Here is a 27547-nt window from a genome sequence, read left to right on the forward strand (position 1 = left end):
CATAACTATTGGTCAGCAGCACGGTTAACGGTAACAATGTTACATTTATGACGATTTACCACATTGAGACCGTCATGAGGCGGGGGCGAAAGTTATTTTATTTCAGAAGAGCAAGCATTCTTTTGACACAGAGAGAACGAGCATCTAAGTAATAAGACTCGTTATTGTTATTTGGAAAATACAAGGATACTTTACGGTGATGCAAATCCCTTAAAAAATTCCAGTGGAAGACATATGAAATGATATGACAGTCGAGTCAGATACATGGTTTCGCTTTCGTACGGGAATGTCTTTCATTTCCTCACTGAAAAGTCACACTCTGCTGTAACACGAGCGAAAAGAGAAAACATGTAACTTAGCAGACTCTTTGTAAAAATAAAAGTCGAGGTACCATGCCTCCTATTAAGGAGCTTTCATACTCAGTAGAAAGCCCCGGACTAAGGCAAAGGTAAACTTGAAGAGTTATCAGCGACAGTTCACAATTTCTTTTGTCGTGACGCTTCTATTTGCTTCAGAAAGCGAAATATCTCTCCCTACTTGTAATTGTTTCTTTTGCGCCTCTCTCAACGACATAGAATCTCACGCACTAAAAATAAAGAAAATTTGAACCAGCCGACACATTTATCTGTCCATTTCAGTTTTCTATGTCAGTTTCCGATATCAGAAAGAAAATGATGGCGTGCGTGAATAAACCATTGACAGCCGGCATAAGTTTGCCAATAGTTAAAATCGTATTTTTGTCATGATCAAACTTAAAAATCTGACACAATCTTTAACCGGAAGTCCACAACCAAAGCTGTAGAGCAAATTTGATCTCATCGAAAACAGCGAAAATACAAACAGTACTGAAACGATGGATTTTCTCAAGGAATCACTTGCACCAAGAACCTTCAGCAAAATTAGCTATGCCTTAGTTTTAATTTGGTTCGTGATCAGTGTAATTTTCTTTGGCATTTTTGCCGAAGTGGAAAATACCGAATCCAGGTACGATTTCCGTTGCGGTGGCACCAAGAGTGAAAACATCGACCTTATCCGTGGGGAATGTTTCGAAAAATACCAGAAGCAATACAACAAGTACGGTGTTCCTGTCTATGGCTTCGTGATCATCAATTTCCTCCTTATTGCAATTGTATGTGTTATCTACTCCCAAATAGTGAAAAACGCAGTCGATCATTTGTCGTCGAGCAGTCGTAACAGTGATCCAGAGAGCGGACAGTCGCGCGACCAAGAAAACCCAACAGGACAAACAACAAATTGCGGACACAAGCTTTTCATAGCTTACTGTTGTCAACTATCTACGAGACTTGTTCTAGGAGTTCTCTTCATATTGCTGCAAACTCAGTTGCTTTATCCTTTAAAGTTTTCCTCCACGTTTGAATGTTACTTGAACTCTGGAACCAATCAGCCGAGGAATTCATCGAACGCCGCCCCAAACAGTACTTTACACAAATGTCACAATCAACGAGCGATAAAGAAAACCTTTTGGATGAACGCTGTCCTTGCAGTGAATGGAATTTTTGACGCTGGCATTCTGATTGAAATCGTCTACATTTTGACACAGGCATGGATAAAAAGGAAATTTATGCAAGACTCAGACTTTCTAAAAACCTATCTAAATGCTAACCATGACAAGTCGCATAATGTTCTTAAACAGCCAGAGGGAACGAGCGGACATGATAAGCCTCAACAGCTTCAACCATTCACAGAACGAACGAAGAAAATCATCAAAGAAGACACCCAATGCCTCTACGAACTCCAATCACCGTTTCGACGTCCTCCAGGCGCAGAAACAGAAGCCACAGATTTGACTTTGGATCAGATTTACACAAACCTTGTGATCATTCCCAACAGGGTTACGTACAACTTTACTACAGACAGACAAGAACAACTCAAAGTTTATCCAAGGTCGCGCGACGAAGAATCACATTCGAAAGGCCTGGAAGACCTCCTAAATGATAAAAATAAAAAGGTATTGATCGTCGGTCGCCCCGGAATCGGCAAAACATTATGTTGCATCAAACTTCTCAGAGACTGGGCATTTGAGAAAGTCAAATCCCAAATCCAATTTGATGCTGCTTTCTTCGTAAAGTTCAGAAGATTCAACTCGGCAGACGACCTTAGCCTTAGGGAACTACTCACTCGGTCAGAACATTCCACCTCAGATCACCTGGATGATGAGGTCTGGAATTACATCCTGCAGCACCCTAAAGGTGTCCTCATACTTTTTGACGGATTTGACGAATTCAAAGATAACGCAAACATGGCCGTGGCGCCTTCTCATCCCGGAAACATTAAAGACAAGATGCCGCTACAAATCCTTTATCAGTGGCTTGTGACCGGGAAACTTCTTGAAGATGCTTCAATTGTAACGACTACTAGACCTACGGCTTTGACCGGTATCGCACATCTTAATTTCGACAAAACTTTTGAAATCTTAGGGTTTTCAACCGAGCAAATTCAAGAGTATATCAACAAATTCGCCGGAGTTGACAATCAAGTAGGCGAAACACTATGGCGACACATCAGCAGCAACATGAACTTACTTTCGCTCTGTTATGTCCCTGTGAACAGCTTCATCGTATGCTCAAGTCTGTCACAAATATTGCAGTTCGAAAGTTCCGCTAGTGTTACCCTCCCTTCCAAATTAACCACGATATACAAGATTGCAGTGAAAGTATTTTATTTCAAACACACGAAAGAATTCCGCGATAAACATTTTACCCGCGAAGACTTTCTATCAGATGATTTGCCCTCGGCTATGGAGGGGGAATTCGAGAAACTAGGAAAAGTGGCGTTTGAAGGAATCAAAGAAGGAAAACTGATCCTTGGAGGAAACGAAGTACGCGAAATGAAAGACAGCGCCCTTTTTCACCGCTTACCCGACCGTGAAAATGCCGCGTTAAAAGATGAGAAACAATTCTGTTTCATTCACCTAACAATGCAAGAATTTTTAGCAGCGCGGCACCTGACAAACAACATGACAGAAAGAGAATTAAGGAACTTTGTTTCAGAAAACATCGAGAACGGCAAATGGCAGCTGGTTTTTCAGTTTCTGGCGGGACTAATGGAGGAGAAAAACCACCTACCAAGCGAAATCATCACTGACCTTCTTCCTGTGCAAACTGAAGAGAAAAAAAACGAAGCCGAAGAAAGCGAAGACAAAATGGTGACCTGCTGGCCGACTAAAGACGAAAAGGATTTAGCAGTGACATTGCTTAAATGTAGTTACGAAAGTAATACGATGGAGTCGATAGTTCAGAGAAAACTACAACAAATTAACTTTAATTGTGTAAATTTTATTGATTGTCACCTCACAGCTGTTGGTTGCCCTTCCGTAGTAAATATAATTAAGAATGTTCAACAAATTTCACATTTAGATTTGAGTTTCAATAACATTGGTCCATTAGGTTCTTTTGAGATTTGTAAATTGTTAAACTATAGGGAATTTCAACTGAGCTCGTTAAACCTCACAAGAAATCAACTGACAGATGAAGCAGCAAAGTATTTGGCTGAAGCCATCAACAGCAACAACAGTCAGCTACGCACGTTAAACCTCTCAAAAAATAATATCTCAACAATCGGAGCACGGCACTTGGCTGAAGCTATCAACAACAACTGTCAGCTACGCACGTTAAACCTCTCACACAATAACATCTCACACATTGGAACACGGCACTTGGCTGAAGCTATCAACAACAACAACTGTCAGCTACGCACATTATACCTCAGCGCAAGTAACATCTCAGACTTTGGAGCACGGTACTTGGCTGACGCCATTAATAACAACAGTCAGCTACGCACGTTAAACCTCTCAGAAAATAACATCTCTGAGATTGGAGCACAGCACTTGGCTAAAGCCATCAACAACAAAAACTGTCAGCTATGCACGTTAAGTCTCTGGTTAAATGACATCTCAGACATTGGAGCACGGCACTTGGCTGACGCCATCAACAACAACTACTGTCAGCTACACACGTTAGACCTCTCAGACAATCACATCTCACACATTGGAGCACAACACTTGGCTGAAGCCATCAACAACAACAACTGTCAGCTACACACGTTAGACCTCACATACAATAACATCTCAGACATTGGAGCACAACACTTGGCGGACGCCATCAACAACAACAACAACTGTCAGCTACGCACATTAGACCTCTCACACAATAACATCTCAAACATTGGAGCACAACACTTGGCGGACGCCATCAACAACAACAACTGTCAGCTACGCACATTAGACCTCTCACACAATAACATCTCAAACATTGGAGCACAGCACTTGGCTGACGCCATCCACAACAACAACTGTCAGCTACGCACATTAAACCTCTCACACAATAACATCTCAAACATTGGAGCACAACACTTGGCGGACGCCATCAACAACAACAACTGTCAGCTACACACGTTAAACCTCTCACACAATAACATCTCAAACATTGGAGCACAGCACTTGGCTGACGCCATCCACAACAACAACTGTCAGCTACGCACGATAAACCTCTCAAACAATCAACACATAACAAATGCAGGTAAGCAAAAGGCACGTAAATTACTTGGCGATAGTCGGTGTACGCTTATTCTTTAGGCCTCAGCAATTCCAATTAAAAACTAAAAAGAAATTATTTGAACGACTTACTATTCAAAATAACTGCGAGGTGACCGGCTCAGTGACAATTACAACCCAAAAAGCTAAACGTGAATGAAGGCAAATTAAATCTGTGAAGTGCTCAGAGCAGCGAGACTATTTGAACCGGATCGAAATGAAGAAAACAAACCAATGAACATGTTTATTGAGAACAAAGGATGTCAAACTTTTTATAAACGAACCAATAATATTGAAGTAAAAACACAAAGCTTCCTGCAGAGAAAACAAACAAACCTCGGACCTCTCAGGAAACTTTGTCATTTTATGAATGGTTACTCTCGATCCTAAATTATCTCCATGCTTGTGTCTGTTTTGATCGCGTGTGTCTTTCTCTAGGAATAGTTTCCTGTAGTGTTTATTGATGTTAATGTAGTGCAGATTGTAGGATACAACACATTTGTTTTAGTGCTCGATTTTTCTTCTGATCGAAGCGATCCGATTCAAGTAGTTTAAAATTTACTGCCATTGAAATCCTACCGGAACTGTACGTAAACTCGTGGCGCTTCGTAGAAAAGTTCTTTTGGTAGGTTAGTGATGTGAGATTTATGTCATACTAGTTCGAAAATTTTTTTGGGGAGTTTCTGCAGTTGATGTAAATATTAATATATTTTTGTATATATTTAAGGCCTGTTTCTCAAATAATGTAATAATATGTCAATAAGTTGCTGTGCAAAATCAGAGGATGAAGCATCAGACTTATAGACAGTTAAAATTTTCACTTACAAGTATTTGTAAATGGAGCCTGAACTCCCAAATTTATTAGTGTAGAATAAATGTTGTAAATGGATTTATACTTTGTGTTGTGATCTATTTATCCTCTATGATTAGTCACCAATTGAAAGCAATGGGGAGGGAGTAAGGGGAGGGTGTAGCCTTCTGAAAATCACTTCTAAAACCTCACTTCACTGCCACATAATCATGACAACATAGTAAAAAAAAGTGGCCCGGGAAATATACCTCTTGAGACTTCTTTCCATTTCTTTTAACACTTTTAATCTCCATTCCTTTGCAATTTCTTTATACTTAAAAATCATTTTGAAAATTTCCACAATTTTGGAAGAAACCACAACTCTAGATACAAAGTGAAACCCATCTGAAAAACCAGGTAATTAGAATTCCAGAGTCCAAACAAACAACTTTATTCAATAAACCTTTCAATTGAATTGAAATAAATGTTACAGAGTGACTGTGTGACTGTGTACTTAAAAATTTTGCTTCAGGACATCACTTTACCCCCACAAATATTAACCTTTTCAGTCCATGAAATGATCAATAAGTAATTTCTCCTCACAATCAAACACACCTTGAGTATACTTGTTTGATTAAATGCCAAATTCTCTGAGCTAAAATTAAAAGAAATGTATGTGAGACTGAGGATAATTAATGTTTATGTCAAAACGGTTAAAGAGTTAGCTGAAAACAATCTGAAAACCTTTTTACTGCCACCAATCAAGAAAAACAATTTGTCACTCTAGAAGTAGGAAAGTAAAAAGTAATCAATGAGTTACTCATGGATATTGCAAGGAACTGAATTTCACAGTTTTCAGAGGCACTCTGTTAAAAGTAACTTTGTGTATCAATTGGCTCGATTTTCTCTCCACAACAAGCAGACAAGGCATAGTTAGGGTAACATTAAGTTATGCACTCAATCTTTATTCTATTGTAGTCATTAAATGTGGAAGAGTGTTCTTCATTGTCGGCCTCTTGAGGTGATGGTTATTGTATGGAGCACAAAAGGAATGGCTCTGCAGGGATTGGTCTTCAAGAAGTTACAATTAACAGCCATCCACAAGTGTGACATCAGCTGTGAAAGAGAAATCAGTTGCCCGATTTATAATTATGTGATTGGTGAGAAGTCTTGAACTTGAACTTGAACTTGAACTTGTACTTAGTCCAAGTTCTATTTAGAAGGAGAATCAATTGCTAATGATAGCACTATCCTGTCATATCTATTTTATAGACAGAAAGGCAGACATATGCCAGACATTTGTGCATATCAGTGAGATACTGTGGCAGGCAATTCAAGCATAAAAGCTTTCTGAAACTGCTATGATTAAGAAAAAATTAGGGCCAAATTTTCAAAGTTGGCTGACTTTAACAGTTATTTCCAGTACTTGGACTGGGTCTAGCTGAATTACTGAAACAGATTTACCTTGCCAAAGGGTTCAACTAACTTTATTGTCTTACTTTGGGAAAATTGAAGAAGAGGAAGAAGTTGTACACTTTTTATTTTGTAAAACTAAGCTTTTGGGGAACTTTTAGAAGGAAACCTTTATTAAGATTCCCTCTCAAATTTCTATAAAAAGCAGCAATCATTAATTACTGATGCAGTTTATGAAAAATACAAGAATTTTTTTTCATTGGATGAATTTACTTCAAGATTTTTAAGTACATGTTTATCTCAGCTCAGATACATTAATATGTAAATGATTGATTTTGTGTGGAACATGAAAAATTCCATCCTTTTCACACAGTTCACCTTTTTGGCACTAGATTTTACAAGTTGGGTGTCACAACTTTTGATGTAAACAAACTGCAATAGTTCAGACAGAGTCAACCACTCACTACCCATGTCTGAACTTTGGCTTCACTAAGTTGTCATAAATAATTTCACACTATCCTTAAGTATTAATCTTTGCTCAAAATTGACTTATTCATTTTATCATATGTTTTCAAGATTATATATCAAGCACATTATTATTTTGCTACCCATTGAGAGGATGCGAAGAATGTAACAGGAAACATTTTGGCTTGGATTAATCTAATGCTGAAAAGGTGAATTTTGAATCAAATAGTGGCAGCCATATTAGTTGTTTAAAGGAATTATACCATATCACAAGTAAAGTTTGAGTCACAAGTCAAGTTTGTGTCACAAGTCAAGTTCGAGTCAATTCAAATTGTTTTTCTTCTTTGTTTGTTTTTATTTGATATGTGTCAAAATGATGTACCAGGGATTCAAGAACACTTAGTTTTATCGTAAGCTTAAAACGTTTTTCATGGCCATTTGCAAGGGTTAATTCAGCATTGATTCACAGCTCAGTTTATAAAAGTTAACATTCCAGAGTATCTACCGTTTCCCCCAGAGATTCCAACTTTTTTCCCTTTATTTTGCAAAACTGAGGCAGAAGTCCTTATGCTACAGCAAACCACCTAGACTTGCAGTGTAAAACCAATTTCTAGTACTTGACTGCCGTGTTGCATCCACAGGGATCCCATTCTCTCATTAGCCAAAATTGTGGAGAACATATGTATTCCTCTATAAAACGTTTGATTCACCAGAATGATCAAGTTTAACTTTATTTGATTTTCTTGTGGTATATGGGTTTCACTTGCTCAAAACTTGTAAAGTGAGCCATGTTTCAAAATGATCACATAATAATGTGTGGAATACAAAATGTATAATATGGACTGAGTAGTATGCATGAAAAAGAAGTTGAAAGTTAGCAAGTTAAATATCTTCCTTGTCAGAGCTTTAGTTATGGTTTCCACCAGGTTTTTAATATGTCTTAATGGACAATAACAGCCTTTGAAACATTTTGAAAACTCTGCAACAATTCTATAAGATGGACAATAACAGCCTTTAAAACATTTTGTAAACTTTGTGACAATATTCTGTAAGGTGGAGAAAGGTCTAAGAGCCCTCAGCAACAATCTAGAATGCAAGAATCTTTGTATGCAGTGAAATCAAACCAGATGAAACAAGCTCTGTCAATTGAAGTGAAAAGTAAAAAACTTCATTAAATGATCAGGTTTCCATTTCTTGCTTTAACTTTTTGGTGGCTAAAATAATAGCATATTGCCTTACAATGTTATTTTTCAAAGAGGAGAAAAATTTAAGTTCATTTGAACTTGACTCATGACTGGAGCTTGACTTGAGCTCAAAGTTGACTTGTGAAATGGTATAACTCTGTTTAACATCTGCAATGTAGTTTGCAGCATAAAATCATATGAAAGGACTGTATTTCCTTGAATAAGCATTCTCCCCCCAAGCACACACACCCTAAGCCAAAATGTAAAATAAGTGCCCCCCTCCTCGCAGTTAGTGGGGATACTATAAAAAATCCTGTTTCTATTGCAAATTTATCTATACAGTAAAATCAGCACAGGAGAATAGTTTACTTTCTGCATGTAGTTAATTCTATCTTGTGTTTGCAAAGGTATCATGGAAGGAAAAAAAGTCATATTTTTCAATTTCCTGAAATTTCATATTTAGTAGAGAAAATAAAGATCTAATAATTTCGGAAAATTTTATTTTGGTATCTTTTTTATTTCAAGATATAAAGCAAAGAGTATTTTCAAAGTAAAACAGCGGACGCAAGATTGATAACACTTCATGTCAACTTCTACTCGTCACCTAATTCATGATTACGGAACCATAATTGATTTACAACGACACACTACAGTTTTGTACAGATATGAGATCGTTCATTCGTTATCAAATTACTCACTTAAGTTCTTTGCAAAAGGTAGAGAGATTGTTTTTGTTATTTAAATGTTGTAATCACGCTGTTATCAAGTCAAAAAGCGACACAAGTCTCTTTTGCCGTTCCAGAAAAAGGACAAATTCCTTCGCAAAAATATTGTCCACTGATAATGATAGCAGTTCCTTCTAAACTCAAGAGATGCAGTGGTCAGAGTCTTTTTCAATAGAACTTGTCGAAGGCCCTAGTTATAATTAGCGTAAAATCTAACCGACAGACCGTCATTTTACTTAATTTTCGGTTTCTATGCGAGTTAAGACCTCGTATACTCACCTGTTCGGTTTAGCTTCGTCTTCAAGTCCTTCAATATCGACCAAACTTTTCCATAGATATTGATGTCTACGAGATCGAACTACACAAGAATAAGCCAACTTGATAATCAACGCGCATGGCTTCGGGGGAAGAACGCTGTCGATGAAAAGGGTTGCTAATTATAAATGGGGTAAGTTCCCAGAGAAACTGACGTGCTGAGTCGGTAGGAGAGTATAACAAGGTAATTTTGTATCATCAACTGCGTTGATAACGTAAATTGGCCACCGTTAAGAGTTTAAAATCTGACGTTTTATCTGCAAGCCCGAAAAGCTGTCTATGTTTTTGTCGCGTTTGAAGCGGGCCACCGGCCACCACCGCGCGCGGCAAATTTATCGACAATCCGGCACTACAAATGGCACAGAGGGAAAATACCGATGGCATTCCACTCACTCTCACACTTCACCCTCACAACCACTCAGGTCTATCATTCTTGAAAACTTTAAATCACCTCAAAACGATTGAGAGACTGGTACGATCTTTTCAATTATTTCTCTCCCTTACCTGAACTTTAGTTTTAGTACAAGTGTAACCTTGTACTTCTTCTTTCAAAGCCAGGCTCTTCAAGGCATCTTCAACGGATGTAACAGTCTATCAAAAATATGGATCATCACAAATCAGGAAGTCTCACTACAAACACAAATTGACACCAAAAACCAAACTCAACAGAGCAGTCAATTAAATGGAAAAAAAGAAAATTTTTCACTAAGCCAATGAGAACTCAAAGTAACCAGACAATGTTCAAACGCGGGAAAGCGCATGTGATCAAGTGACAATTCCTTTCCACTCTGCGTTTTATTGGTTGAGGAAGTGGTGGGAAATTTCTTGACCAATCAGGGAGCGTTGTGAAGTAAGAAAAAAAATGGGTTGGCTCTGGAAATTCAATTGAAAATAGGTGTATAAAAATTGGTAAGGTACATTGGAAAGTATTTTTCGTGCAGGAAACACATTAAAATGCTTAAAAATCTGGGGGGGGGGGAGGGGAAGGGGGATGGGGGGCACTTACCATTCTAGTCACCATGGATTTGTTTTTGGGTCCGACTTGTTCCCAGTCCCCTTCATCTTCCTGCTCCTCAGCTTAAGGTTCATCATCATCTGCCGAGTCTTCAGCCTTCAATGACAAGTCAACATCTCTCTCTGGGGCTAAGAAAATAAATGAACAAAGGTTATACACCCCATTTTGAAATGATCCATTATCACGGAGTTCTACTTTTTGTCGTTCGCTCACCAAAGGCCATCACCATCGAGCAGGTCATTCTTATCCGCACTGCAACACGAGCGTTTCCTTGTCAGCGAGAGAGTTTGAAAGAGACAGAGGTCTGTAAACGGGTTTGACCCAGACCTCTCCCACAACTTACGCCTCCCTCAAACTCTCTTTGGCGCTGCAGTGCTAACCATGAAGACCTGCTCCTAATACAAAGGCTATTCCTTAGGATGTAAGGATCAGTACTAAGAGAGTTTAGGAGAATCTTAACCTTTCAGCGGTTTTGATATTATCTTTGCAAGCTGCAGCATCTCTTCATGTAATCCGTTTAAAATGCAGCTAAGAAACTCTTGAGCATCCTCCTGTCGGCCCTATAAGAGAGTTCAACAAGTTACCCCAATATTTCATTTAAAAACCATAGATAGCTTGTGATCAGTTTCTTCTGAGTAAGTTTTGTGAAGAAAACAAGTTTGGGAACCCTTTTTCCAACAGGTCTGAGTAGCTCGGAGATTTTGGCTAATCTTTCGCGGGTGGTGGTGGTGGGGGGGGGGGGGGGGGAAAGGGGGTGGGGACTATTTGTTTGCTTATTTTTCTTTATTTGTGGCCAGCGTTGAGGAGAGTAAGACTATGATTCATGACACATTTGTGCTCTCAATCCCCACAAAACAAGTCAACTAGACTTCTTGATCATGTTTATCCCTTGATGTGGAGCAGGCAAGATTTTACAGCAAGAAGAACCTTGGACAATTGAGAATTTGAGAGGTGACAGGGTGTGTCCTGCCCAATAAGGTCTCAACCACCTTTTGATACTTCCATTAACACATTTCTTATCTAATTTTGCTGTCTCTTCACTTTTATGGGACCGTAAGAGAGGAAGCAGAAAATAAGAATAATCAGCAAGTATCACTGTGTTTCTGGAGGAAAAAAACTCACCTTAACTGAGAGTGAGCTCTGAATGATCGCTAACATCTTGTATACATATACAGGTTCAAATTGTTATCTAGTGTTAAACTCAGGTTTTGAAGAAGGAGAACTGCCACCTATAAAAAAAATCATAAATAGCCAACTTAGAATGAAGAGGATATTTCAAAAAAACCATTTTTCTTTGTGCAGAGTATGATTCTAAAGAATAATGGTTATGATTGATTCAAGAACATGCAAATAAGGTGGAGGAGTATAACTCTAAACATTGTTATCCTAACTTCAAGTAATAATATACAAAATGACAGTAAGTTGAAAGATAAAAAATCTGAGATGACTGAAGTAATATGAAAAGTGGGCTTGTTTACCCAGACCATTCAGGTATAGCACTACTCTAAAAATAGGTCCGCAATGCGTACTTGTGTGGGATTTTATTGACAAAGTGTTTGGAAGAGGTTTTTGAGCGGAAGCAAACCTGTCGCTCACTGTGAGTCAACTGTACTACAGGGTTGATATTAGGCCTGGAATCAACAGTCTGAATAGTAATTTTTGTGTGGGAATTATTTGAACAAATACAGATTCACAGGAGGGATCTGGGGTATTAACTTTTCCTTTTATCAAGCAATATGCCTTTCCTTCCCTCCCTGGAAGCTTTTTGGCGTGTTTTTGAACGTTTGGTAATCGTCTTCAACAAATAAATTACCTCTTGGTGGCTTAGGCTATTTATTTGTTTATACGGCAATACTGGAAATACTTGGAGCAGTAAATATTTTCGTAACAGTCATTGAAAAAAATTGAAAAAATTTCTGCTACTACTTTTTAACTCGTGGATACACGATAGCGTAGAAACGAGTTCTTGTGGGCGCTCTGCGATATGCAAATTAGCGTGGACTCTTCGTAATTAGTCGTAATTAGTCGGCTTCGAACTCGAGATCTATCCTTCCGAAGAAGTAAGTCCAAAGTCGTGGCGCTATTATGATTGCACTGATCGTTGCGATATTTATTGTCTTTACACGCCTGTTTCGACATTTACTATATTGAAATGGACTTCAAATGTTTCAGATTAGTGCTATGATCAACTTAAAAACCAAATTTGAAGCGTCTTCGAATCGTCCATGCGCTGAACATAACGAGGACCAGCGAGAATCACGAAGAGTTTGTGAGTGACAGCAAGCTGTTGACACAGAAATTCCCACGGAAACATGTACACATGACATAAAAAAATGGTAATTTGCAGCATTATTTCTTTCTACGCCAATTTGGGTCTTTCCGTTGTAATCGTTTCGTTTTGTTATTCTTCTATGCAAGCGTGACTGTTTTGATGGTAAGAATGAAAGATGATCGCTTTCCACAAGTCGTTGCCGAGCACGTGACTATAATCTGGCCGGTGTTGTTTTGATCACTTGACAATCTTTTTCGCTGAAAATACAGGACGACTTCCTATTTCAAGGAATGTTTTTCCAATTAATTTCTATCGCATCGGTGTAAAAAAGTACAGGTATATGGGTGTTCTGAAAAACAAAAGGGAAATTCAAAACTACGAGAAATTGCGAGTAATCGGCCTCTTGTACTACACGCGGGTTTTTTTGGTGTAACATGCGTGTGTTTCCCGTAAGTTACAAGCACTTTACGCACGTGGGAATGCTGCAATCACGAATTTTATATTACGTGAAAGTCACGCATGTGGTTGTTTGCTCACTTCACTAATATGTTTGTTTGCTTGTTGTTGTTTTTTTTGGTATCCTGGAGTATTTCAGGAGGGGTTGCAGACTTAACTGTGGAATAATTGTTTAATGCAGGGTTGTCAATAAAGGTTGCAGTTAGAAATTAGCCAAGATGCTAAAGGAGCTGCCTTGAAATTTCAGGACTGTGTGTTATGTAGTTTATTTTTGTCTTTTGTAAATGGTTGTTAAACTGGACAACTCTTAGAAAGATGACTTCAAACTTAATTTTAAAAGGCCTGTTCTGGTACCAAATGAATAAGCAGCATTTCCTTATTATTAGTTTTGCAAGTTTCTCATTACAAATTCCTCTGAAAAAAGAGAAACAACTCTTTTCATAACTATTTACTGCTTTCTTTTGTTGCTCTCTTAACTTAAAAACAATGTACATCATGATAAAGTAATTTGTTATAGGACACTGTGAAATGAGGCCCAAACAGCTTTATGATCTGTGAAATGTGTTTCTAAAACATCTGCTTGTATATCAATGTTAGATATATTTGTATATATATGATCAATTACTGTGTTGCTGTCAGTTGTATAAGTTGATATGAACTGTTTGTAGTGGTTATCCCTCACTAGTAAATTATACAAAGGTCTTCTGTCTGTTTCAACAAGCCAATTTATATCAAAGTCTCTAGTAATGATATTGTTGTCTGGTGAAATGTTATTTAATACCTCAGTTATTGCTTCATAAAGTTGTCTTACAGGCACGTTTGGGGAGTGATATATCCCTATGATTGTCCAATCCTCAAACCTTGCTAACTTAATTACTGTTATTTCAACACCATGTATATTGTGACAATAGGGGTATCCAGGTAAGTATGGGATTTTACTGTACACAGCTGTACCACCATAAGACCTTGATCCATTGCTGGAATTAAGGTTATCATTACGGAAGAGAACATAACCAGCAATGTCATACATGTCATTATTATCTTGAGAATTAAATCTTGTTTCTGTGAAAATATTGATATCAGCACTTAGATAAATTAAGTCTTTACGTATATCTTCTATGTGTTTGTGAAGAGACCTTACATTAAGATAACACAGTTTAAGAAGGGAAAATGTTATGTCATGGAGAGGGAGATGCAAAGCTTAAGTTTTGCAGTTGTTCTTAATCTCTCCATCTGGATTAACAGCAATCTTGCTTTCACACAAATCAGAAATATATAGGCCTTCTATAGCAGTCACTCTACTGAGTCCCATATAATGTATGTGTGGAATAGTATTTCTGGTACTAAAATCCACAACAATTCTACTGTCAGTATCACCTTGTGACCTGTGAATTGTTTTTGCTGCTGCGGGACGCAGTGGAAATTGTTTTCTAACAACTTGTGCTGTTCTGTTTCTACCTACCGCAAACTGTGTAGTCACAGGGTTTACTGGGGTCCATGTGTGTTCAATTCATTGTACATACAAATGTCTTTTTTCATTCCTTGTTTTCTGACCTACATCTGAGTGGTCAAATTGTACCCATACAATACCAGATGGTTTGGTTTGTTGATGTAACTGAACTAGTTTAACAACATTTCCAGCACCATTTGTTATGCCATCTTCTGTTCGTACATTCATGACAAGGTGTGTTCTTTCACCCTCAGCAAGACAAAGGGTTGAGGCTAACTGTTTTGTTTTTCTTGGATCATTGGGTATTTGTCTTAGTATTTTGTTTCTTAGCTCTGGAGAGATAGCTCCAAAAACACTATCTTGAGCATTTATTGTGAATTTGTTTCCTGTGGCTGCATTATGGGCCCTTTGTTTAAATTCATCTACTTTAGCATTCTGTATAAATAGGTGAGCTGCATCTATTGGGTTGTTGATGTCTTCTTGTATAGCTCTCTTTAAGTTTTGCAATGTCAGCTACTGTGTGTTTACCTTAACGCAACCTATTAAGTAATTCTACAAACAATTTGCTGTCTCTTTGACCCATGATTTCATTAAGTTCAAACATTTTAAAGTGTTTATGCCATAAACTGAGAGAAAGAACAGCATAAATCTACATTTTGAGGTCTTTGAAAATATAAGCATCCATAACAGATTCTAATTGGAATAAGTCACCAATAGCAATTATGCTCACACCTCCAAAATCCTCTCTACAGCCTTTTATATCTTTAAGCCTATTGTTTAGCTGTATTGCAAACATACCATTTCCTACCACTGAGATTTCATCAACAAAAATCAATTGACTTCTCAAAGTGTTTAGTCTACTTGAATCAAGCTGTTTGTAATTTCTCAGTGATTGATTGGCAGGAATGGCCAGAGTGCTATGAAGAGTGTCACCCTTAAGCTTTACCAGTTGGAGCTAATAGTATAACTATGATCTGATGAAAATCATCACCAGCTCTAGTGTTATAATACTTAAGCACTGCCTGATACAAAGCTTTTGTTAAATGCGATTTGCCAACACCAGCCCCTCCACTGAGGAAGCAGTAGAAAGGGGTTTCTAAGGTTTTAATCTGATGTAAAATGTGTTAAAAAAATTCTTTTTGCTCTTTATCGGGTGTCTGGACCATTTGACGAAAATCAAAATCAGGTAATTCATTCAATATCAGTGGTTCATTATTCAGCAATGTTGATGAAATGTTGAGATCATCAAAGAGGTCATAGTTTTCACTAAAATCAGGATGTAAATCTTCATGAGATCCAATCCTTGAACGGAATTGGTCAATGGAGATCCCCATATTTACTTGTGTGCTTGAGCGAGCAACAACAACAATCCAACTAACTAGAAACTCAGTTTATTAAAATAGATAACACTCTTGACAGTTCAAGGCAAACAATAGTTTCTTTCAGTTTGTGACACTTTGAGACACTCGTGAGACACTTTGAGACACCCTGAGACTCTTTGAAGAGCAACCCGCACAAATACATTCAAGCCGACAAATGTTGGCTTGCGAGAGTACAATGACTCCTTTCAATCTGACACAACCCGCACCGAAGGTCCAAGCCGATAAATGTTGGCTTGTGAAAGCGTAAAAGCTCCTGTGCAACCTGCACTGAACACAAGCCGCGTTTCAGCGTGTTGACTTACGTGAAAAAATCTTTTGTTATAGACACCTGAAGAAATAACGAAACAAACGCCTCAGATTATGAAAGAAAGAACACAAACCAGGTGTACAAACGTAATCGCCTTTCGTGAGAGCTTAATCATGAAGCTCCCGCAACAAAATTGAAAAGTTAAAGCACGCAAAGAACCCGTGAAAATATGAAATGACTTATCTTTACCTTGGAAACAAAAATCCCCAAGAAACAAACATGAAATTCCAAATAAGTTCTTCAAAACCCAACGACTGAGAAGAGAAATGGCCGCCGTACAATACACTATGAAAAAACGCCGACTGGAATCCAGTCTTCACGGCTCACTGAACGCAAATAAAAAACCACGTGACAAGCACTTCTCTCTCGTGGACAAATAAATAAAGAAATAAATTTCGCGGGCATTGACAAAGTGTGGGAAATCCCACACAAAAACAATTCTCAGAGCAGTGAAGTGTGGATTCCGAAGGTCTGAGGTTTCATTCCTCATGGGGACTCAGCATTTTTTTCTTTGTCCCACACTCATGACAAGACAAAAAACAACATCTTTCTCTAATTCTCACAACTGTTGTAAACACATACCTGGTTTTATCTTTGTCTCCTTAAACTCATTCACAAAGACTATTCTGTAAAAGGGAAAAAATCGTTATCTTAAAAAACAAACTTGAAAAGGGAGTAAGGTTTTATTTTTTGCTTTGTTTTACTGATAGCAAGTACATTTTCTTTTTGCATGAACATATTGTAAACAAGGCCACCATGCTTGAAGTTCGTTAGAAATGCTTTGCCTCATACATAGACATCACAATACCAGTCTCACAAAATTGAAAAAAATTGCTTCAAAGGTGAAAAACTAGACTGAGACAGATGGCCAATTTAACAACTTTTGACCAGAGTGCTCCCATGCAAGACAAAACTTTTTCACTTACAGACTGTCCAAAATAGGTGTTGATGTTGGACCTCTTTCCTTTAGTAAAGGCAATTGTCTCAGTAGGTTGAAAAATGGTGGGCACCCCACCAGAGCTTGAAGAGTCTGTTCACAGTTAAGGACAAAAAACAGTTACTGTTCCCAATACATATGAAATTCACTCTTGAGTTAAAAAGACATTGCAGAAGCAATCAAGAAAGATATGAACTCTGTCTTTCACCTAATCAATAAAAGGTGATCTCTTAACCCTTTAAACCCAAAGGGTGATCAGCATTTCATTTCTCCTTACAGTAATAATGCTCAATCATTCATTGACACTTGTTAGTAATTCTCTTCACTGCCTGCCATACAATTCTGATGATGTTACTTTGGTGAATTTGGTATTGGATCAACTGATATTCCCCTGATTGATGTTTTTTTTTTTACTCTCATCACTTGTCTGCTTGATATATAACATGCATTATTGACCAAACATGAGGTCAAGATGGCTGGACGTTGGCCAAGTTCTTTTTTGGAATTTTTATGGACCAATAAGCAAATTCTCCTTGTCAGCACCCAAGAAAATGTACGGACAAGAGTATGAAGAATATGGACACTAATCATGAGGTGTGAAGGGTTCACATGAACATTTCAGATCAATAAAAGTTAAAAATTTTTTTCCAAACTCGGAGCTAAAAGTTAAAACTTATGAAATATTTCGTCCGTATTTCGACCGGACTTCATCAGTCAATGATATGAATGTTAAAAAGATGAATTTTAGAAAAGGTTTTTTTAACGCCTCTTGGGGGTTAGAATTGTGTCATAGATAGCTGCTAATTCGTAACCATTGTCTCTGTTTAACGCCGGTTTCCTAAGTTTAATTTGAATAGCTTCTTTTATCCTGCGTTTGAAGGTGTTAACTTCGGTTGATAGTACTTTTGTCTTATTTGGGTCCACCGAGTGGCCCTCTAGGCGACAATGCTCGTGAACAGCTGATGAACTTCTTGATTGGTGTTCTTTCACTCTGATTTCCAGAGCGCGGGCCGTTTCGCCAACGTACTCCTTGTTACACTTCTCACAATGGATCTGGTACACAGTACCGCATTTCTTGAGATTGACAGTTGTGTCCTTGACACGTACCAATTGTGATCTTAAAGAATTGACGGGTTTATGAATAAGTGTAACATCGTGTGACTTGAACGCTCTTTGCAGGCGTTCCGAGGTACCTTTGATGTATGGCGTTGATGCATAGATTTTCTTCTTGTTTTGAGGCTCTTCGGTATCTTCTGTTGTAGATTTTGGATGTGGTATTGTTAGCATCCATTCTGGATAGTTATTCATTTTTAGAGCTTGCTTGACATGCTGTGTTTCTCTAGTTCTGTCCTCGTTTTTCGTAACCAAGGTCTGAGCTCTCAACATCAGGGTGTTAACCACAGCTCTTTTGTGTTGTAGATGATGGTTTGACTGGAAGTTTAGGTACTGGTCCGTGTGCGTAGGTTTGCGGTACACGCAGATCTTGGTAGAACCATCTTGGTTAATACTCACACAGGTATCAAGGAAAGGAATCCTGCCATCCTTTTCTTGTTCCGAAGTGAACTGGATGTGTTGGTCAATGGAGTTTAGATGTTCTGAGAAGGAATCGACGGCGTTTTCGTGAATCTTGGCCATCGTGTCATCAACATATCGATACCACATAGTTGGAGGGGTGGGGGCGGTGTCCAGAGCTCTGCTCTCGAACTGTTCCATGTAGAGATTGGCCACTACAGGGGAAATTGGAGACCCCATTGCGGCTCCTTTCTTTTGTTTATAGAATTCACCCTGGAATGTGAAGTATGTGCTCGAGAGGCACATCTCTAGTAGAACAGATAATTGGGCGATATCTAACGGGCATCTGTCCGGTAAGCTCTGGTCATTTCCCAGTTTGGCTCTGACAACTGGAATGGCTTCATTGATCGGAATACTGGTAAACAGTGAGGAAACATCGTATGAAACGAGTTTCTGTCCAGGGGGTACTTTAAGTTCTGCAATCTTGTTGACAAAGTCTTCACTGTTAACGATGTGATGACTGTTGAGGCCAACAAGAGGTTTCATAATCTTAGCAAGGAACTTGGCAGTGTCGTACATCACGCTACCAATGCTCGAAACTATTGGCCGTAGCGGTACGTCTTTCTTGTGAATCTTGGGTAGCCCGTAGAACTTTGGGACATTCTATAAACAAAAGAAAGGAGCCGCAATTCACATTCCAGGGTGATGCCATACATCAAAGGTATCTCGGAACGCCTGCAAAGAGCGTTCAAGTCACACGATGTTACACTTATTCATAAACCCGTCAATTCTTTAAGATCACAATTGGTACGTGTCAAGGACACAACTGTCAATCTCAAGAAATGCGGTACTGTGTACCAGATCCATTGTGAGAAGTGTAACAAGGAGTACGTTGGCGAAACGGCCCGCGCTCTGGAAATCAGAGTGAAAGAACACCAATCAAGAAGTTCATCAGCTGTTCACGAGCATTGTCGCCTAGAGGGCCACTCGGTGGACCCAAATAAGACAAAAGTACTATCAACCGAAGTTAACACCTTCAAACGCAGGATAAAAGAAGCTATTCAAATTAAACTTAGGAAACCGGCGTTAAACAGAGACAATGGTTACGAATTAGCAGCTATCTATGACACAATTCTAACCCCCAAGAGGCGTTAAAAAAACCTTTTCTAAAATTCATCTTTTTAACATTCATATCATTGACTGATGAAGTCCGGTCGAAATACGGACGAAATATTTCATAAGTTTTAACTTTTAGCTCCGAGTTTGGAAAAAAATTTTTAACTTTTATTATGCTTCCGGAGCAGGAAATTAACGTTTTTGATTGTATTTCAGATCAATATCAGTATCTGGGAAACTGCCCACCTACCCCTCCCTTAACCCAACATTAACCCTAAGTTGCTATCAATTGACTGTTGTTGAGTTAGGGGAGGGGTAGGTGGGCAGTTGCCCAGATACTGATATTAATCCAACATTTCTTGATGTAACTTAAAGGATACAGCATTAATGTAACACCAGTTCCCTCTGTTGATCAGTCCTCTTGGAATGTAAGGTTTTTGGATGTACTGTAACTCTTGTCTTTGAATACTTACTGCAAATAAAAAAAAATGAACCACAAAGAAATGTATGAATTCAGTCTACAAGTGGTACTTTTCTATCATAGTGAATTTTCAGTTCTTATAGTAACAATACACCCATAAAATAACAATGTGCATCACAAACTTAGCCATTGCAGTTTTGGAAAATATTTTTCTTCTTCAGTTCTGATTTGTAATTTAAACTTAGTTACATTCCACTCCTCAAGATTATTTTCTTCACATCCCTTCTCTTTTTTAAAAACCAGAAAATGTTACTTAATTTCACTCCAGCTTAACTTGGAATACTGTTCAAACTTTAATAATTGAAAAAAAAAACCAATTAGAAAATTGATTTTTTGTTCCAAACAGCAATATTTACACACACACATGCACACACAAAATAAGAGTGGAACACTTATAGTCCATACTTGATGTCCCCTTGTGAAAATATCTGGACTGCTAGTGCAACCACATCAAGTTCAAGACTGTTTACTTGGACAATGACTGACTACAAAGCAGACAGACAGAAATACAGACACACAGATAGACAGACAGATAGACAAAAAACAAACACACAGATAGACAGACACAGATGGACAGTTAGGGAAACAGAGAGAGAATCTTTAGAGGTATCTACCTGCAAATTTCTTGGCAAACTTGTCCTCTTCCACAGTAACTGGTATCTGTAATGTATCATCTGTCTTTTTAGGATTTGAAGTTGTTTGCATTTCATTTCTCACAACAGGACTTACTGTTTTAACAACAATACCAGGTAATGGTTTTGCAGAGTTTTTGAACAAGTCTGCCCATGATGAAGGCTTTGGAGGCTGATCTTTCCTGCCAGTGATTTCTTCTGGTGCACCACTTGTTTTTACACTCTGATCCACTGGGATGGGACCTTCATGTTCTTTTTCCAGGTTTTTATAGGTTTGATTAGAGCTTAAGGGATCTTGTACATTGCTGATGGAAACTGTAACTTTAATGTCTGTGTCACTGTAAACAGGGCTGTTTGATGTGCCTTCTGTTGATAAAGAACTCTTCCTTTCTTCCACAGTGTCTCCATCGCAAGAACTTGTGCTTTTTCTCTGTACAGCTGTTCTTTTGTCTGTGTTAGAGAGAGCATCGGATTTTTGCTCCTTTAACCTTGCGCTCAAAACATTTACCTGTACTTTTGAAGCTTCTTTAACATCATCACTGAGAACAACTTTATCTGTAGTAGGTAAAGATGCCACAGCTTTTCCTTTTAGCCCAGAGCCATTGGAATTAACTGAAGCCCTTTCCTTTTCACTACATTCACTAGAAGAGCTGGACACAGATCCAGACCTCTTTCTCTGTCTCCTTCGCTTGCGCCATTTACGTGATCTTTCAGTCTCTGTCTTCTCCACTGCTCTCTGGGTGTTCACTGTTAATGACAAGGGAGGGAACTGGTCAACATCAGTTGCTGAAGTTCTTGAGGGACTGCAAAATAAAACAACAATTCTTCACTTAACAATACATGTATTTGTGAATTTTCTCAACTTGAAGTGTAATCTATAAAGTTACCCTATACTTAAAAATTATGTAACAACTAATCCCCCATCACATGTTGTATAAGAATGGAACATAATCAAAATGATCGAATAAAATAACATATTATATGTAGCAGTGCACATAAACAAGGTAGTTTTCATGTGTTCTCTTTGCAGAGAAAAACTCAGAATTCACATTGCTAGATCCTGTAAAAAGATGAAAACCACAAAGACAAATCCTTGATGTAATAAGGATAAACAGTGAAACCCTCAACTCACCTCTGATGCTAGGGTGGCCAGGATTAAGAATCAAACACCTTTTGAATGCAGTAATTTTTATAAGATCAACTACGTTGATAATGTAAATTGGCTACTGTTAAGAAGTTCAAAGCTGACATTCTGAGTGTTGACCCTTTGTGAAAGCCCTTTGAATAGCCATTCGCCAATTCAAGTTATGTTATCAACTCAGTTGATGATGCCAAATCACCAAGTGTTATACTATTCCTCTGATGCAGCACCACAGTTTCTCAAAAACTTACTCCCTATTATACCTTTGTTACTTGTCAAGTATAGAATTCATTACTTAAAAATTACTTTGCCCTAAAGAAACATAACTTGAAGAAAGATGCCACAAAAATTGACCACCCTCTTTCCAGTGAAACTTCTATGAAGCAGCCAAGGGACTTAGGACGACTTTTTATTTTGTTATTGAATTAAAGCTTTTGAGCTGTTGGTGTTGCATGAACTTTTCTAACAATTTTAAGAATTCAGTAAAAATTTTTCTGATATTAATTACATAAAAAGAACCATAACCCAGAAATGAAAAATTTTCATGTCAAAAAGGATTTTAAGCTACTCCTCTACCTTTCAGGTTTGCTTTGCCTCACATCTTGTTCATGCTCTTTGATGCTGTATCCACCAAAAACAATATGTTCAGAGTTACTTTGTATGGTTTTCTCTGATGATTGTTTGACTTGTTTCTGTTTTGCTTCTGGTAAACAATCACCTGTACCAGCTGTTGTTTTCGCCAATTTTCCTGTAAATGTTTCCTGTTCACTTTCTTGTCCCACTTCAACACCTGAGTCTTCAAGACCTGCCGTAACATTTTTAGCTGCCGCAGAACTGTCATTTGATGAGACATGTGTTGAGGAGTCACCAGCTACAAGGCAAAGAACCAAACATGTTACCTTAAATGTGGATATTAGAGCAATATTACCTCTACCACTTCCAAATCTGATTTGTAATTCTCCTTACCGTCTGCCTTACAATTCTCATGATATTAGTTTGGAGAATTTGGTATTGGATTGGGTAAGAATACTCTTAACTTATCTTTTTCTTTTTATCTCATCACTTGTCTGCTTGATATTGTATTGTACGGAAAAATTCTGTCTTGGTCACTTATAGAGGGGGATATTCAGGAGTTCTGAACATTGCAATACAATTAAGAATATGTTAATGAATGTTTAGTCAGGTAGTTTTATTTAAGTCTGTTTACAAAAGAATCAGAGTCTGAAAAAGGCTTGAGAAACAGTGGAGGACTAGAGAGTGTAACCTGTATCCTGCACGTTAGGAGAATACCGCAATAATGCAATTCCAGATTAATGAAATGACTGAAATACCAGGAGAAAAATTGTCCAAAATCCCAAAATCACAAACTCCAATGTTCCCCTCCTCATAGGAGAATTAATGCTGTGTTGTGCATTGATGCTTCTTGTATGGTTGCTATTGGGAATAATAATAATAATAATAATGAACGTTCTTTAATACGCATTTAAGAATCTCAATGCGCTTACAATTTTTACTAAGGTTGAGATCGGACGTCAGCATAATCAGGCGCCTCTGGCAGCCGCTTTAGTCCATGTAACGACCTCACCTTTTCCCCCCCATCCCACCCCAGGGGAGGACATCCATCACACAGTAATCTCGTGCGTGGGAAATTAACGTCTCCTACCCCTAACCCTGCAGGAGACGGGACCTCCATTTATTCGTCCCTATCCGAGAAGACTAGAATATCTAACCATTTCTTGATGTTGAGAAAGGAAGCATATTCTTCTCAGTTAATTTTAAGACCCTGAGTGTTGGTCCGGCCGGTATTGAACTCTCGACCTCCCGCACAGCAGTCCGGCGCTCTCCCAATTGAGCTAACCAGGCGGCGGTTAAAAAATTAAGAGATCTGCTCCAATAAATTTATAGTTTGTATGGAAAAATAAGGATGCAAAATTTCAAATCACTTTTGCTTTCAAAGGTATCAAATGGATACGTACAATCTTAACTATACTAGAAACTGAAGCTTGGATAAACATCCCCTGAAACCAATGGTGTGCAGTTACTCACTCTGTGCACTTACAATATATCTTTGTTAACTCAAAAAGCAATCCTCATCCATTCTGAGTAAAATCTAAATGACAACCGCCACCTCAATTGTTGGTTGCTTTAGAAAATTAATTGGAATGTACAAAGCTAGAGATTGCATTCATTTATAACCTTTTCCAACATAAAAGACAATCTAACAGCAAAACAAACACAAGCACTTAAAAAACTTTTAGCACCAACAACAAGATAAATCTTAAAAACACTGACAAAGGAATCACTATTGTTAGAAAAGATACTAAACATAAAATTCAGGAAGGTTACAAACAAGTCCCTAATGAGAAATTCTATAACCCCCTAATATAACCAATAGTATCTGAAACAGTCACAAAAGTCAAAAAAATTTGTCAACACTCTGTTTACTAGAAGGCATATTGATGACATGACCTGTAAGTGGCTCAATTTAGCCCAAACCACCTAGAATACCAGAATTTCACACACTGAAATCAGTTAAAATCTCTCATCACAACAAAATTTTGGGAGACCTTAAGAGACTGCATCTTGAAGAAAACTTTTTCAATGACAAAGACAAACACTATCGAGAAACACTTGGAATAGCTATAGGAACAAAAAAATGGTAATAGATAGAGGTCATGTTCATGGCTCATACTTAAAAACAGGTACTAACTACAAGCCCACCTAAACTATTTCTTTAACCCTTTGAGCCCTAGGAGTGACTAGCATCTAATTTCTCCCTACAATGTCAGCCCTGAATCACACAGTAAGGTCAGGAGAATAAAGTAATTGACCATCAACTAATTAGGCTCTTGATCATTAAAAAAATTCTCTGTATCAGCATCTTTGGAAATGTATAGAGAATAGTAGGGAGAATATGCATACTGATGTTAGGCTGTAGAGGGTTAAAAAGATACATTCATAACACTTTTTAAGGTGGACCATTCCTGAAATTGAAATCATCAATTTCATTGATAACACTAACTCATTCCACGCCACTATTAAATTCATGTATGAATTGTCATCAGAAAAAATGGTTTTCCTCGATACTGAAGTTTTTAAAGGACCTAGATTTACCAAAAGAAAAATTCTTGATGTTCAAACACATTACAAGCTGAAAGAAACATGCCAATATACTTAATCCCTCCCTTTCAATGTTAAGAAGAGTTATGGTAAAGGATACGCACTACACTTACTGAGAACAAACTCAGTAAAAGAATCTTATGACTAAAAGAAGAAAACTTCATAGAATGTTCTTATAGAACAAGGCAAGGCTCAGGACCTTGTTGAAAAGACCCTAGCAGAAGTACAATTCTTATCATGCAACAAGGCTTTAAAAAGCAAACCAAAAACATCTAAAAAAGATTTTGTTGTTCATTACAACTTTTAACCCTGCTGACCAGAATCTTAAAAAGATTCTTATGAAACACTGGCACCTTACTTCAGGCCATGAAAACCTGGCACAAATATATCCATCCCCCAACTGTTGCTTATTGGAAGGACAGGTTTGTATAAGATTCCCTTGTTAGAGCACAACTTCCTTCACTTAAATTAAACAACAGCATTTTTGAAGTTATACACTGTTAGGGTCTGGTGACAATACTACAACACTATAACTACTTGTGATGAAAACTTCCTAATAGCAATTAAAATATCAGAGGTTGTAACATTTAGGATTTGTACTTGCTGCAGGGCATAATTTTAAAAGTTGTAATCCACTTTGTCTCACTCATCAGTTTCCAGTAGTAAGAAAAAATCAAAACAATATATATTTAAATTACGCTGACCATCAACAAAATAAGGAAACGGGTATTGTCACTGTCTGCACATGACTGGGTGTTAAATATTGTTTACTACCATAATCATTGATAGTATTTCGACATTTTTCCCCGGCCTCTCCCTCTTGACTCCTCTTCGATCCGAACATTACACTAGCTCTATATCACACAAATTTAAAATTTGAACTCAAGTTCCGTCATAACAAAGACGAACCGGAATATTACTCATATTTGAAAATAAACAACCCTCACCATAACCATTCGCTAATTTCATTATTTCTTATGAACAACATGGAGCGCCTCACAAATTAAATGTCGATGTAAATTTTTAAAATAGTGTTGTTTACCGAGTGTGGTGCTCGCGAGAAGATAAATATGAAAGTATTAGATACATACCTAAAAAATTATCGCCTCGTTCCTCGTCATCTGAGTAATTAAAGTTGAAGAGAAACTGCAAAATAGAAAATCTCAGTGAAACAAAAAAAAACCAACGCGAGGAACGATCGAAAACTAACGCGTGAGTAAATATTGTCTCGACGTGAAGTATAACATAAACCTAAAAATAAAAACAATTTCCCAGACGTAGGTATAATAAAAAGATCTAGTAAGCTAATTTTTACCTCAACCGGTGGTATATTTCCAATTTGAGCTAATGAATTACTGAAGTATTTTTCCCATTCTTCAGCTGTGAAATCGCCAAACGTAAAACCCTGAGACACGCAAGAACAAGAAATTTTAGGACACGTCTTGGTTGAATTCAATTCCGTTTGTACAACAAGTGATAACGAGGAATATAAGGCAAATCTGCCATTTTTCTTACCTCTTCCGAATTACGCATTTCTTGAGCCACAAGAGTGCTCAATTAACTAGCACTCAAATTCTCCATTGGACAAAATTTCCCTTAAAAACCCTCAACCTGAACACATCAATTTGCTTCTTCCATTTTGCAAGACAAGCGCATGAGCTGTGAGAACTTGTGACGTCAGTTATCGTCCCTATCCCGTGGAATCCCGAAACCTCACGAAATAACATGAACCGAGATATGATTGGGCGCACGATCATAACATCGTTGCTTTTTTTTTATCATCGAAACAGCTGACCAATTTTGCGTGTACAAGTGTATGCTGGTAGGAAGTCAGTGTCAATATGAAAAAAAGAGCTCTGCTGATTTACAGAATTTGCAAAGGAAAAATGGTTGCATTCAGAGCCGAAAATGACTGGAATACCAAATTAGCTTAGTATGTTCCCAGCTTGGGTAGTGTGTTACTTTGTCATTGGTGTATTTTTGGGGTCGATTCCTTGAAGTCTACGTAGTTTTCGTTCTTGCCCTTCTATTCTATTGAATGAAATAAAAATAATCCGAGAGCGCATGTGGCTACTGGTACAGCACAATTCTTAAAGAACAAGCTAAAGGTTGTATGATGACGCTAGAAGGTAGTGTTGCAGAAAATTTGTAATCACACGCAAAACAGAAAACCCACCGCATCCCACATATTTAAGAGTACCCTGTTCCACGAGAGAAAATTGATTCAAGAATATAGGGGTTAGCTCGAAAGCCTCACGGTTCCCCTATCCTCTGGGCTCCAA

The 27547-nt window shown here is 37.9% G+C and overlaps 2 protein-coding genes and 1 long non-coding RNA gene across 7 annotated transcripts; 1 reads left to right on the top strand and 2 right to left on the bottom strand.

Moving 5' to 3' along the window:
- Positions 1–846: 846 nt before the first annotated feature.
- LOC136279847 (nucleotide-binding oligomerization domain-containing protein 1-like) lies at positions 847–5421 on the top strand. Its single transcript, XM_066164192.1, has 2 exons — positions 847–3652; positions 3998–5421. Exons 1-2 carry the CDS (start codon positions 854–856, stop codon positions 4592–4594), a joined length of 3396 nt encoding a protein of 1131 aa, XP_066020289.1. The 5' UTR covers positions 847–853; the 3' UTR covers positions 4595–5421.
- Positions 5422–5755: 334 nt separating this feature from the next.
- On the bottom strand, positions 5756–10329 carry LOC136279945 (uncharacterized). The gene is made up of 3 exons (XR_010717076.1): positions 9949–10329; positions 9409–9543; positions 5756–6458 (listed from the first exon to the last, which is right to left on the bottom strand). It is a non-coding gene; the product is annotated as an uncharacterized lncRNA (long non-coding RNA).
- Positions 10330–10457: 128 nt separating this feature from the next.
- Positions 10458–26938, bottom strand: LOC131798078 (ubiquitin carboxyl-terminal hydrolase 10-like). Of its 5 annotated transcripts, XR_010717072.1 has the most exons (11): positions 26781–26938; positions 26581–26670; positions 26357–26411; positions 22722–23016; positions 20987–21807; positions 20272–20363; positions 17253–17356; positions 16909–16952; positions 11582–11688; positions 10920–11019; positions 10477–10587 (listed from the first exon to the last, which is right to left on the bottom strand). XR_010717072.1 is itself a non-coding variant. In XM_066164454.1 (9 exons), the coding sequence occupies exons 1-9, from the start codon at positions 26796–26798 to the stop codon at positions 16205–16207; spliced, it is 1662 nt and encodes a 553-aa protein (XP_066020551.1). In that variant the 5' UTR covers positions 26799–26938; the 3' UTR covers positions 16012–16204. The 5 variants fall into 5 exon arrangements, 1 of the variants encoding a protein (XP_066020551.1); XR_010717074.1 differs by lacking the exon at positions 11582–11688 and having other exon boundaries at positions 10458–10587; XR_010717073.1 differs by lacking the exons at positions 10477–10587; positions 10920–11019; positions 11582–11688 and adding exons at positions 16209–16347; positions 16516–16652.
- Between the last annotated feature and the right edge of the window lie 609 nt (positions 26939–27547).

The sequence above is a fragment of the Pocillopora verrucosa genome, chromosome 3, assembly GCF_036669915.1.
Source record: "Pocillopora verrucosa isolate sample1 chromosome 3, ASM3666991v2, whole genome shotgun sequence".
NCBI lineage: Eukaryota > Metazoa > Cnidaria > Anthozoa > Scleractinia > Pocilloporidae > Pocillopora > Pocillopora verrucosa.

What these genes read in the sequence shown, in the direction of transcription:
- LOC136279847 (XM_066164192.1), top strand. Translation starts at nt 854, where the DNA reads ATGGATTTTCTCAAGGAATCACTTGCACCAAGAACCTTCAGCAAAATT. An exon ending in TAAACCTCTCACACAATAAC is followed by an intron (nt 3,653 to 3,997) that starts ATCTCACACATT and finishes TCAGACAATCAC; the next exon opens with ATCTCACACATTGGAGCACA.
- LOC131798078 (XM_066164454.1), bottom strand. An exon ending in ACACCTATTTTGGACAGTCT is followed by an intron (nt 16,953 to 17,252) that starts GTAAGTGAAAAA and finishes TCCCTTTTACAG; the next exon opens with AATAGTCTTTGTGAATGAGT. An exon ending in GGAGACAAAGATAAAACCAG is followed by an intron (nt 16,348 to 16,908) that starts GTATGTGTTTAC and finishes TTATTTCTTCAG; the next exon opens with GTGTCTATAACAAAAGATTT.